This window comes from Sitodiplosis mosellana, unplaced genomic scaffold (genome assembly GCF_009176505.1).
Source record: "Sitodiplosis mosellana isolate CC-2019 unplaced genomic scaffold, AAFC_SMos_1.0 Smas_scaffold_6165, whole genome shotgun sequence".
In the NCBI taxonomy this organism is placed as follows: domain Eukaryota; kingdom Metazoa; phylum Arthropoda; class Insecta; order Diptera; family Cecidomyiidae; genus Sitodiplosis; species Sitodiplosis mosellana.
The window spans coordinates 3,409,927-3,424,326 of record NW_022601406.1 but is presented as its reverse complement, the minus strand read 5'-3'; the positions used below and the strand labels follow the sequence as shown (position 1 = coordinate 3,424,326).

At 38.5% G+C, this 14,400-nt stretch overlaps 1 protein-coding gene across 1 annotated transcript in view; it reads right to left on the bottom strand.

The window, feature by feature from the left end:
- LOC129574544 (metabotropic glutamate receptor 8) overlaps positions 1-14,400 on the bottom strand; it is a 75,356-nt gene that overhangs the window by 28,441 nt on the left and 32,515 nt on the right. Inside the window, exon 6 of the mRNA XM_055456639.1 lies at positions 13,849-14,028. Coding sequence (XP_055312614.1) covers positions 13,849-14,028 — 180 coding nt within the window. The remainder of the gene's footprint in view (positions 1-13,848; positions 14,029-14,400) is intronic.

Here is a 14,400-nt window from a genome sequence, read left to right as displayed (position 1 = left end):
TTTGCAGGCCGAAAAATTTTTCTCGAAAATTCCTTTTTATAGCACAACGAAGAAAAATTTGCGCGAAAAACATCGACAACAGCATCAATTCTTAACGATTCCAATGAACAAACGACTTCCAAACGAATAACTCGAGATGCGAAAGCGTACGGCAGAAATCCATACATTTATTATGTTTGTAGAGTATGGTCGAAATAAATAAATCATTTATAAAAATCAACGCAATCTTAAGTAATAGCGTACACAGCATACATATTCCATAAGCACACACACAAACATGACAAGTCAGAATTAACGTTGCGAAAATAGTTAAAGCACACAAAACTGATTAGTAGAAAAAGTTTTTGGGGTAACTTTAATTTTATTGACAACAAAAGGCAGTAGCTGTGGTAGCAGTAATGGCAGCAGAAGAAGCGGCAGCAGCGTCAACGAAATCAGTTTTAGTATCGGTCTTCGGTCGATTATATCCATGTAGTGTGTATATTGTGGTTCGCAATCTCATGTTTCCACATTCTCATTCTCGCTCTCGGTCTCAATGATTTGCACATGGCGAATATGAAAGTGTGTGAATTCAAATGCGAGGAAGAAACGTAAAAATAAAACTGGGAATGTGTTTCTCTATTCTTGCATGAAAGCCAGAAACATTTTTTCCCTGATTGCTGCTCTACGAATGCGGAGGGAATGGGAGACTTTTAGTAGTTTTTGTACAGAACTATTTTTTCGAGTAGCCTTTGTTCATGTGCGGCAAATATTTCCCGAGATTTGAGCTTGGCCGGCCATGTGCACACATTTTCGGTGTTTTATTTTCTGTGTATGTTTTTTCTCTCTCGCTCCAACTGTTTTTCGTGTTTTGGAACGATCGATTGTGTTTGGTGCTTAGTAAAAATGTTTGTTATGAGATTGTCAAATTGGTGCAAAGCGATAAGTGCCTTGTACCAATCGAATTGCTGCAAATAATTTATTGGGCTTTTAATGTGAGCCATGTGTGTGTTTTGGGTGGCAGGGCAAGGGAGGTAGGGAGGTTAGTTGGTTATTACTTTTTATAGTTTGGAACCATTAAAAAATCCGCACGATTTATTCTCGGCCATACGGAAGCCGGGTTTGTGTGTATGTGTGTTGTTCCGCGCAACTTTTTTCAATTCTATTGTTTGGTGTTTTGTCGATTCGGCGGACAACAATGCATTATAAATTATGTTTTGCGCACCGAAACGATCTTTTCGGATCAAACATTTGCTCGTGTCGGTGGGTTGCCTCAATTTAAAGCCCGTTTTATACTTCACTAGCTCAGTGTGTATGTATGTGTGTGTGATGTGCGCTGAAAATGGCAAAACAATGACAAAAGAAACTATCGCTGCGAAAATAAATTTTGCCAGAGCTTATTCTCCCACTCGGTCGTTCTTGTTCTCACTCTTGCCCTCGCCCTCGCTTTCTCTTTCGCCTAGATTATACCGTCTGACAATCAACCACAAAACAGAGACAATGACAGAGGCAACGGCAACGGCAACGGCAAAGTCATAGACAGTCACAAAAGCAGAGATAATGCAAAATACGAAGACATAGAGCCAACGGACGGAGGGGAAAGGACAAGGCGGTGGCAACAGATGAAGTCATGTTGTTGTGCATTATGGTCGCTTTTCACAATATCGTTCCGCAACTACCATTCGCCATCAACATTTTTGAAAATGTAACATAAACTTCGAGTCGAACATAATGGCAACGTGATATTTTGTGTGGATGATATAAAACTATTTTGCATGAATTTGATAATGCTCATTTTCGCGGCATCGTACAAAACTTTGGATGAATGCCATGCATTGAACATAAACTACTCATTCTCGCCTCCTTGTCCTCGTTTTCTCACAATTTCCCCCACTGAATATATAACTTTCGTTCTATTTCTCTCACGCTCTATTTCGCACACACACAAACTCATACCCTCAATCTCTTCGTTTACACATATAATCCATATTCAAAATTAGCAGCAGCAATGAATTCATTAAGCTATTTATCAATAAAATATAGCATAACCATCATGACAAGAAGTAGACGCAATATTGCTTCATGGAAATCACATTAGAAGATATATTCACACAAAACAACACCGAAGAGAAGAAAGAAAGAAAGCAGTACGGATCTTCGGTTTCGGAAATCATTTGTGATTTCTTTTCTTTGGCATTTTTTCATTCCTTCTTCTTTCTAACTCATCTCATTCGGTCGTTTTTGTTGTGCCTAACACTTTGCTGTGCTACATATGTACATGGTGCGGCTGTTGACACTATATTTTCCTATATTTTGAATTGGCGCGCTGTGTAGTTCCGATTTGAAATGTTAAATTACATTGATGTGCCCTTTGAAATTGGGGGCGCTCGTGTCGCCTCAAATGACGCTGACGTTCAACAGCCGCCACATGCATATGTAATTGTGTGACTCCATTTTGATATGATTTTCCTAGGGGGAAAGAACTATTGGTATATTTGCTCTATTGACAAGTATTGACAAATATTGACAAGCATTTGCAGTGCGTTTCGTAGTGTTGTTGTCTTCTTTTGTTGCTTCATCTCATTCCTTGCGAGCGCGAATAATAATAAGTTGCAAATACGTATATTTTATTGACCGTATTTGCATGCATTCGCAGCTAGTTATTCAGCGCATTGACACGCATTGACGCGTATTAATCCTAATTCGGTAGAATATGCGATTATTTACAATATTTCTATTTTCATTTATTCAGTTCTTTCCCCTTAGTGATTTTCTTGGTGTTTTTTTTGGCCATTTGTATGTTATGGTGGTTTTTAGGCGCATTTTTCACTTTGAACTGTTGAGGGAGAGAGCTGTGAGAATCCGAGCGACGGGGAATCTGGGCCGAACCGAATCGAATATCGTGTAAGCGCTTTTGTAATACATTGAAGCATTAAGGTTTTGTGCATGCCCTATTAGCAAATGCCGATAGATTTCAGAATTTATGGCAGCATACATAAATCTTGAGATTTTCGAGGGCATAATATTATGGATTTTTTGGCTTGCCGTTCGAACAATCGACAAAACAACAGCCATTTAGTGAACATGCTATTGTGGCCACAGAGATATTGGAAAAAAGGTTCGCTTTTCGTTCGATGCGTTCGTAGTTGGTTGCTGTGCTGTGATGTGGCATGTATGTGTCTAATAATGTATTTTCACTGCTCTCTCTCTCTCTCTCTCTCTCTCTCTCTCTCTCTCCCTCTCTCTCTCTCTCTCTCTCTCTCTGTGTGTGTGTGTGTCGGTTACGCTTTGGTTCAGTTCAGCTCATCTGCATATTTAGAAGATGAGTTGAGTTGATAACAATACATACATTAACCGCCTTTTTGGTCGCCCATTCCTCAAACACGAAAACAATTCATCGCCGCAATTCATAATGTATTAAGAAGACCAAATAATCTATATTTGGCTAGTAATCATTTTTAATTCACATCAGATCCAACCAGAGAAACAATTTTCTGTGTGTGTACCATTAGTTCGTGCATGGTGATAAAGCGTTCAGGGCAAGCGGGTGGACGAACGCATTCACACACATGTTATGGCCTAAAATTTTGTCAATTCGAGAGCAAGTTGAAAGCGAAGCGCGTTCAGCTGCCATTTCCGTCTCATCGTCGAGCAATATCGCTGAGAGATAGATTGAGGACGTGGAAAAGTGGATGATGGTGTTGCCGCTGCCATTGCTGCCATTGCAAATATACGATAGGAAAATATTCATGAATGTGGGACGCATTTATAGAGAGATTTATATGCATGTATTCAGAGATATGTAGAAATCTAACAAACAGAACAAGAAAAGCTTAGGCTGTCGCCAATGGCAACTACACGAAACGATCTAAACTGGGCTTCCCATTCTTCTCTCCCTCTCAACCGAAAATTACATTCACACACACACACACACACAAACACACATCGCCACGGCCCTGCCGATATTCCATTCATTTCTTATTTTTCGACAGACGCAATACAATTTCCATCGATGTAATGGCAACGGGCAATAAGTGTTAGCGAAAAAAGAAAAAAAATGGATATGATAGAAGATAAACTTGTAATAGCCGCTCGGCTAATCTTGTTCAACGGCAGAGAAAGAACTAGGCAATTTCTGGCAAGAAAGACACCAAAAACACTGAACTTATTCTCGATGTGTGTGTGAGTTTAATTCCCGCGTTGTCTCTGACTGAACAAGACATGATTTGCGCTCGTCAAGAAATTGTTGTTTGGCAAATTTAATGATGGATATAACGGAAAGAATCGTGGGTAGCATCTATTCAACAACAGTAAAAAAAAGACATACATAGAAAAGTTGAGCGCGTTGAAGAGGCTAGAAAGAAAGCGAATAGAAAAAAAAATCGATAATTGCCCGTGTGTAGTTCAAATCAGTAGTACTATTTTACGTCGTTGCAAGTAGTTATATTGTTGAAGTTGCTCTAGTTTTTTGTTTTGTTCTTGTGCAAACTCCCCGCTATCATGTCGTTTAGGGCTGTCCCTTCTCTCTCTCTCTCTCTCTCTGTCTGTCTTCGGCTCTCATCAAACATAAATATAAGAGGAAAATTGAAATCATTCAGAAACAATTCAGGCAGGATGTATGTTTGCATGCATAAATATGCTGCCATCGCTCACTTACTCCCGCTCTCTCTCTCTCTCTCTCTCTCTCTCTCTCTCTCTCTCTCTCTCTCTATCTATCACTCTCTCTCTCTATCTCCCTCGCTGTGTGGATGTGTCTTCAAAATTATTCGGTATTGTACGTTTTTGACGGTTTACAATCCACGACTCTGACTCTATTCACTTCTATGTTTTCCCACGTAGAACATATACAGATTGCACACGGACGCGTGCAAATGTAAACGTGGCATGTGGTGATTTATCCGCGGTGAAAACAATGCTACACTGCCATTTCAACCACGCAGCACGCAGAAAAAAAAAATGTAAATCCATTATACATAAGCGTTCTCTTTCTCTCCCTCTTTTTCGGTCGTTGAATCCCAATCAATTCGGGCGCATTTCACCTTAAATAATCCAAATCGTCAAAAATTTAGGCCCAATTAGGAGTACGTCAATCATGGCAATCGTGCCAAATCACTTTTGCACGAGTGCCATCACGAAACAAAACAATAACAACGATCAAAAATGGCAATGGAGAGGGAGACAGCGAGCAATTTATTGCCACAATTTAAATTTCAATCGTTTATTTATTTATTGTTTGCTATTATTGTACATTTGCATACGGAAAAGTTTGAGTGCGAGAAAGATAATTTAAAATTCTATTTAATATTCACTATCGAAAATGAAGTGTGTTCAGTCAAACCCTTTTTCATCTATTCTTTCTCTCTCTCTCTCTCTCTCTCTCTCTCTCTCTCTCTCTCTCTCTCTCTCTCTCTCTCTCTCTCTCTCTCTCTCTCTACACTGCTTTCTCGTTAACTTTTCCTTTTTCACATTCTTTCCGCCTTCTTTTTCTTTGGGATGAGAAAAAACAGCTCAGAAACTATGAATAATAACATTTGCAATAAGTGGAACTTATTTAGTATTCATGAGCTGAATGAAATGAAATGAAATCGAAGAACTTTCAATTGCTTATTCTTCGATGGGAAAAAGGAAGAGTTGGATGGATGAATTGATGGATGGAGCTGGGGTTCGACGCACAAGAAAATCTTTCTTTTACAACAAAATCTAACACAAATTCGATTTGGTTTGCGAAAACTTCGTTTTAAGTTCAATTCTGACAAGTTTTTGATGCCAATTTTCATGAAGTGTATAGGCCATTTCAAATAGTGATTCAATTTGAACATTGAATTTGCCACTTTTTTGCCTTTATTTTGTTTATTTATTTTATTGCGACCGGTCAAATTTGCAATTTTAAATCACCTTCCAATAAATAGTTTTTAGTCAAAAGGGTTGTTTATGTGTGTGTATGTATGCTTTTCATCTTAATATTTTGTTACAAAAATAAAGTTCATTGGGTTGTGGGTGTGTGAGTGTGGCAACAAAATCGATCGAAAATGATTTCGTTGGTACTCGCTTACGATGCTGATTTATTGCAATGAAATTGTCTTTTGGCTTTCCGTTCACTGTTCGTCGTTTCAATCGTTTGCTCTTTGCTCTCTATGCCTCTCTCTATCTCATCACATATTATCGAATTTGGTGAGAATAGACCGTTTAAAACTCTTTCTCTTCTTCAAATTGCGTTAGATATAAATAAATTTGCAAAAGATCAGGTACCACAAGATACATCATCACATACTGGTGATGAGGCAATGAATCGACCCGATTTAACATGATTCTATTTATTGTTGCTGGTGTTGTTACTCATTGCTCAACAAATCTATTTCTATTTTTCGGTTGCCCCTTCACTGCCAATCATCTTGTATGAAAATAAAAATTGCAAGCAAAAAAAAATACCAACGAGAACGAAAAACGAACAATAAGTATAAATATGAACGGCTCGAAGGTTACATTTTCTGTTTTTTTTTGTTTGGATAAGTGAAGGAGGCCTCTGTGTGAAATCTTTCGACTCAAAATTACATAAAGTCTTGGTGCGGTTGAAAGAACTGACAGGATAACAATCAAGACGTTTTCTACTTACATCCCATACGAAAACACGTCAACGGAGTTTTTTTTATGTATACATGTATGAATGTTCCGAATGTACAGTGTGTTGATGTGTATTTTCACATGAACTAGTAAAGTCTGAAATCTATGGTATGAACCTAATATGCTTTGAGCGCTTCCATCATTTTGACAAACAACAAAAAAAAAGCCAACATTCATGCCAAATTTCATGTGGTTACGCTCTGTGTAGGTTTTTTTCCCTTTCTTCTATCGTTTTCTTCTCTTTTTTTATCTAGTCGAGATTGGCTTTTTTGATGATATGATATTTGCCTGCGAGTTAATGTTCATATCTTTCTCTCTCTTCAATTTCAGCAAATCACATTCGCATACTGAATTTCAAAGGGAAAACATACGAATTTTTGAAAACAAAGTAACAAACAACACACCACCATCGTGTTTCATCTACACATACACACAGCACTCAATCAAGTTGTAGTATACGAATGTTGCCCAAAAATAATCGACCTCTTCCGCGTACTTCATCTCTTTCGAGAGCTGGGGAATCGATGAGTACACAACAAGGTTATGTTTGTTATTGTTCAAAGTTCGGACATCCAGGGAAATCATTTGTGCCGGTTCACAAGAGATGAATAATGTGTTTGTGTTCTTTCGAATATACAAAAAAAAGGCGAAAGAAAATCAAACATTCGTTTTGAAGAGAATCAATCAATCCAAATCAATTTTTACCTGATCTACACAGACAAAAAAAAAGAACCAAAATGATTTCAAAACGAAAGAAAATAAACTCAATCACCAGAAATGGCGGTAGTATGATGACAAGTGAAGTACAAAAAAATGTAGGCAAAAAAGGAATTGATGTTAGTCGGTGTGGTAAATCGAATACAGAATGGAAAAGATCGCTCAGCCAAACAAGCGCATTAAAAAACATTACGTGTTTTCACATTGAATGCACTTCGATTGGCGAAAAGAAAACCAAATCATATAGCAGAAGAGAAAAAAACCGAATCGAAATGAAAACAACACACGAAAAATAATACGATCGATCTGTCCAAATTAAATTTCTTTTTATCTTTTAAGCTCAAACGAATAAAGTAGACGATTGAGAGAGAGGGAGATTTGTAGTAGGGACTCAATGAACATCTGGAAATTTCTTATTTTTTTCCGTTTGTTCGTTTCTTTTGATATCGTTTCTTAATTTGATTCCATGCATTGCGCATGAATGATTTTGGATGCACAAACGGTTTTTCGCCTTGATTGCTCTCGCCTGTCACACTTTTGAAACGATCGGTTGTTGCTTCTTCGAATTCTTCTTTTTTCTAGCCTCTCGGTGTATAGTACTGTCGCCACCGCTGCCGCGTACCGTTGTTGTAAGTCTTTTGATATATACGTTCCGATATATGTATATTTTCGGGGCTCACTTGAAGATGTTCATTAATATGTACAATGGGAAAAACCGCCCCCCAAAAACGACTGGTAGTGGACCGTATTTCCGTCTATCTAACACTCTAATTTCTTTGGGCAGCGAATTTCGGATTTGCGGTTTTAATTGATATTTTCAAGCAAATGATATATTCTTGTGATTACTCTCCGGTTCGGTTCAGTCTCTCACGTTCGCGCGCTTCGCGCTTCCTCTTCATCACATTATAGACATTGGGTGGCCGGTAACAATGTGAACGCCAAACGAACACACGTCATTCGACCATTTCGCAACGAGCCTCTCTCGCTCATTTTAATTAAATACCACAATTTGCTGCTTTTTATCGGCATTTCGTTTGTGTGTCATTAAGTGTTCGTTGGCCATTGTTCGTTCGTTCATTTTCGAGCACAAGCTTGAGCCCTGCGATCAAGCAAAGATGCGAACGTTTAACGTTTTTTTCTCTCTCTTCTCTCTCCCATTTTCACTCTTCGTTTCTAGCATTGTACAGTGGCCAGTGCCATTCAACAAACGACAACAGTCACTGCAGAGGCACTGTTGTTTTCGTTGATACCCGACCGAATGAGGATGGGAGAAATGACCATGTAGTACTTCTTCACATTCATCAAATATTAAACGAAAAACCAAGCATACACATCGCAAACACAGACTGACCCCGAGATTAGTTTCGAAGTAGCGTGATAGTGTGTTACAATTTACACTGCAGGCGGTAACGGTTGTGTGGAAGGCGATTTTCCAAGTTTTATGGTGTAGCTTGCGTTTCATGCATACGATAAACGCTAAAAGTACGATGCTAACTAGAACCCATCAGAATTATTGTAAATTTCATTGGGATAAAGGGAAAAGCGTACAGAAAGCATCATCAGTGGCGACTGCAATGGCAGCAGAGGCAGAAAAAAAACATGTGCATAACAACAACAACAACAACGACGACGGCGACGACACGAAGTGAACGCGTTCACTGTGCTCTAGCTGGCAAGGCTCTTGATGGTGGCTGTTGTGTGTTTGCGAGCGCTGCAAGAAAAAGCATGCCAAATCTTTGATGGGAAGAAACGATAAATATGGTTTTAATTAGTCGCCGTTCTGTTTCCTTTACTGCTTCTTTTTTACACACACACAATACACATCCCTCTCATTCTGTAGCGCGCGCTTTCGTCTACAATTTTACTGCCTCGACATTTCATTTGCTTTCATTTACGACGGCAGCAACATCAAGCATCGAAGCATCGAAACTTCGTGCAGCTTAAGCTCCATTCCGTCGGTACATCATTGGGTTGTGTGTGTTGATGTGCGCGCGCGGCAATAATTATGCTTGCAAGAGGTTTCCCTTAGCATCATTGCCCACTTCAGTGGCAGCAGCAATCTTCAATCTGCTTTGAGTCCATACGAGTTATAGCTCCCTCTCTGTGCGTTGCAAAGTACATGCATCAAAATGAAGTGTGTTTATCTGACTCGTTTTCTTATTCCTCGAAGCCGTCATTCGACGTCGCATGCTCGTTTTGATGCTTTCGCTCACTATCACATCTGCTTGCCTGTTTTTCCCTCAGCGTGTGTGTGTCTCTTTTGCCCTATCTCTCTCTTGTCCTCATCCTCTTTTGGGTGTGTGTGTGTGTGTGTGCGCGCTTGTGTGTATATGTATGTGCTTTCCGCTGAAGGGAAAAAGAAACACATATTTTTTCCACTCTGTAGAGCGTCATAACTCTACCAGCGTTTAGAAAAGTTAGAAAAACAAAAATTAAACACTTGATCAGCTTAATGCCTTTCGGCAAGCACATTCCATTTTTGTTGTATTACATTTTCACTTTTTAATTTCGACTCGTCAATGACACAGCACAGAGAGCACAGAGAGCATAGCATAGCGAATTTTTGTTGTTGTCTTTTCGTGCTATCGTCATTCGGCAAATGTAACGAATGATAAGAGAAATTGTCGAGCACATCGCAACCGTAGCACATCTCCGACCAACGTTCAACTAGAAAATGCTAAATATTCTCTGTTCTGTGTGCCTGTTTTCATTTTTGAGTCACTTCATAACTTATTCACAAATTAATGCCATCCAAATGCCACGGAGCCATGAAGCCAATAACTTCCAAATCCAACCAAAGCAACGAGCTTGACTTTGGCTCTTCTTTTAGTTATTAAAACCGTCAAAGGTAATAATTATAATATCAAAAGTTCGAATAAATAATGTTTTCAATTGAGTTGATACAATCACACGAGACTTAAACCAGGAGATACAGAGAGAGAGAGAGAGAGAGAGAGAGAGAGAGCATAATAGAAAATGTACACCGTCCTTGAATATACATAAAATACGGTATCTTAACAACAGCCAACGCAATCAATTCCAACTCTTGCTAACTCAGTTTGAACGTCGCCGTCATCGTCGTCGGTGCTATGGATTGTGTATGACGATCGAAGAAAACGTTGTTGCAAGCACTTTTTAATCCGATCCAAAAATCAAAAATGAGATTTGTTTGGATTCATTTGGAAAATCTCTTAAAATTAAAAGCAACCTATTTAACATCATATCATTTTTATTACATTAATAAATGTTAATTAATAGTTGATAACAGAATTAATCGATTTTGGTGTAGAAAAAACTTACGATTTTACCCTATCATCATTTTTTTATGAAATCGTGATTTTCGCGTGAAAGGAAAAACCTAACACAATGTATGAAATTCGTTTTTGTTGAGAGAAAAAAATAACAATATGCTTAATGGAAAATCGCCATTTGTTCAGCAATTTGAATGAGCAAAAAGTAGCAAAATGTTTATACTCCATTTGAGAATTCGCGAGAGCTAGTTCATTTTACATTGTTTCTTTTTTGTGTGTTCGTCTCCGTTTTCCTTTTATGACGGAACCATTAACACACTCTAGCCTAAATATCTCGTTTGTAGAGAAAACTTGTGTCTGTGTCTATACTTTGAAACTGTGTTTTAATGCGAATATGTTTGTATGCAAATGTTTCCTTTGCCCATTTCAAAGGCGGTTTCATGTTTGCACAAAGTTTTCATTTGTATTTTTCGGTGATTCACTCTCCTCCGTCTTTCTCTCTTTCTCTTCTGCCCTGTATGTGTGCAGCCGTTTAATATACATATCTTTGGGAATTGTGTCGACGATCCGTGGAGGGAATGGAACGAACGAGAGCATGAGCATGAAATCGTGTCGAAAGACTCATTGTAACGGCGGTCAGTTGAGTCGTTCTTCTTTTCGTCTGGCTAAAGGTATTACACAGGGAATCCAAGTGCCAAGTCATCACCTGATTTAAACGAAAACTTTCCATCTTTTCATTCTCACAATGAACACATGCACACCGGGAAAGCGAGAGAGAGAGAGAGAGAGAGAGAGAGAGAGAGAGAGAGAGGACTTGAAATCCAGTCAGTTGTGCCATGCGGCGCTATGCCATACTCTGATTTTCAATTAAAATTTCATTTTCTGGGCCGTTTGGTGCAAGCGAAATGAAAAATGATAACCGGAAAAAGAGCTCGATAGGCGATCGGCATTCAATTAAATTCAATGAGTAGTGGAAAATTCATCCGAATGAGAAACAACTCAAACAAATTGAGAAAGTACCGGGAAAAGTGGGTAATGAAGTCGAACGATGGGAGAAAACAACACACAGAACAGAGCTCGATTAGAATGGGATCGAAAGAGACAGACACAGAGAATGAGAATAAAGTAAGCGCCTTGATTACATATATGGTGTGGAGGTAAGAGAATATTGATTGCTCTATATATCTCTCTTGAAATAAACTTGCACAACTTGAACGAGAAAAGAAACAAAGAAAGAGAAAAAGAGAGAGAGAGAGAGAGAAAGAGAGAGTGAAAAAAACTATATTATAAGTGTGAAACTGAAACAGTCTTCCAGTCAGAATACCAATTCCAAGTGGTTTCGGTCACATTAAAAAAGCATTAAAGCTCAGGGGCGCACTTTGTAGCTCGGTCGCATTCCCGCACAAATGATTTTGAATCTGTTTGGGTTTGCATTCCATCACACACTCGCATCACCTCATCCACTTTTCTTGTCTCTCTGTCTTCGTCGATGTGTCTCGAGATGCGACAAAAATTTTGTTTCCTATCATTTTCTCTCCATCCTTCCTTCTGTCCCTCTCTATCTCTCCGTCTTTTTTTCTACTCGAAATCGCTTCAAGACAAAACCACATTAAAATCATTTCACGTGGAATTATCGAAAACCGTCTCTTTGCAGACGTGCATAACAAGAACAACAACAACAACAACACGTTTATTTGCAACGACGCACTGAAAAAAACGCGAAACAGAGACCGGATTTTTTTGTTCGTTGTCGTGCGATACTTCATTAAATTTCGTTTTCTGTGTTCCTTTTTTTTATTTCGTCTTCTCCGTCGCTTCACAAATTGAAAAGTATGGCATCCAACAAATATGTTAATGTGGATAGCAGATTTTTGAATATTTTGGTTTCATTTGAGATCGCTTACGAGGTTAATGTAAAGGAAAAAAAAAACAAAAGAGAAAAAAAGTAAGAGAACAGTCGAAGGGTTCAAGTTTATCACACAGCACGGTTTTATTTTATTTATTCTTTTTTTTTATTCGTATGAATTTGTTTTTTATTTTTCTCGTTTTGGTTTGGCTCCGTTCGAAATGTTTGTTACTCACCAAACCAAACGCAAGCCATAAACCACTTGGAAAATGTGAAACGACGCAAATATTCTCCGAGGAATCGAAGAAGTTGACACAGAGAGGGAGAGAGAAAAAAGCGCAGAGAAATGGAAATTATATTTAATTTTGAGTTTCTTTCTCTAATCGACAATTTCAAGAGACGGAAATTTCGTCATCATTTTCATTCGGTGAATATGAAATAAAGAAAGCCGCACACATAATGCGCAAAATGTGATGAATTCAAAATGGAAATGCAATCGAATCGAATGGTGGGGGGTGTGATTATGCGAATTTGCAAGCCATTCATCCGGTTGGCTCAAGTTTACTCTCTTTTTCTCTCCCTCTTTTATGACAATTTAAGTACAATAGGGAAATGTGTGTACGCGCGCGCGAGGTCATTTTCAAAATTGAGATTTCAAACTTCAAAAATGTTCGCCGTAGCACTTATTAATTGGGGAGCTGTGATTGAATTTCGAGCAACACTCAACTATTATAACAATATTATGCACTTTATCGTCTCTAATGAATGCGAAAACAAATCATAAAGAAAATTAAATTCAAATGCAGCAGCAGCATCAGCAACAGAAAATAATGGAAGAGAAAGAAAGAAAAAAATAGCAACACACAATTATGATAAAGAGAAAATAATTGTGGAAAATTATAAACAAGTTGCAGCAATTTTCGATGTGCGTGTTCTTTTTGCTCCTAATTTTACCATTTTAATAGCTATTGTACTCTGATCACAAGATTGAAAATTAATTTCGTCCCGCAAAATGTGCAGCTCGTTAGACGAGAGAGATATGTGTCGAAAAACGATTCAAAAATAACGTTCATCGTTCTATGTAATATTAGCATAATTATTCGCAATATGTCTACTAATGAACTCAAATTGAATATTCTCGAATATTCTCTCGTTCACTCCATAGAGCTATGCCACATTAATATATGTATGTATGTATATATATAATGGATGCATCATTAAAAGGGTTTAGCAAAGCTTCAAAGACTCTATGAGTCAATGACTAAATTCTCACTTCTCTCACTCGCTCTCATCCCATACGAAAGGAAAACTGATTATTGAGTGCGTTATGGAGAAACCAAATATTTGCTTTTTGAAACTATAAATTTTGTGCGTACGGATGGTTATATGGTTAGTTAATTATATGTGGGTCTGTCTGTGTATCTATGTACTTACCTTTTCACCATATTCGCCTTCAACAGCAACGGTGCTGGTGTATCGCCAATCGAATGATTTTACAATTTCAGCTATCGCCTGGGCTTGGTAGTTGTCTGGCGGTACAACACGGCTAAAATACTCAAAACGTGACTTATCTGAGAGCTCCGTACTTGTCGATGCATAGCTGATTTGTGGAATCTGAAACCAAAAAATCCATCGCAACAGAAACACATTTAATTACTGATTGCACATCGTAGCTCTCTCTCTCTCTCGCACTGAAGTCTCTGTCGCTCTTTCTTTCTCGTTGCACATCAAATCGCTGTCTCTCTTTCTCCCACTATCGCCGCCTCTCTCTCTCTCTATCATCCACTCTCAATCTCTCTTCCTATGTGTGCCGATTCTCATTCATCAACCCTGATTGCAATGTTATGTCCGAATCGCATTCACAACACTCATCTCAGTTTGCATTAGTAGCGTACGCACGCAAAAACAGATCGAATTGGAATCGAGCAGCACTGAGACCGAGAGAGAGAGAGAGAGAGAGAGAGAGAGAGAGAGAGAGAGAGAGAG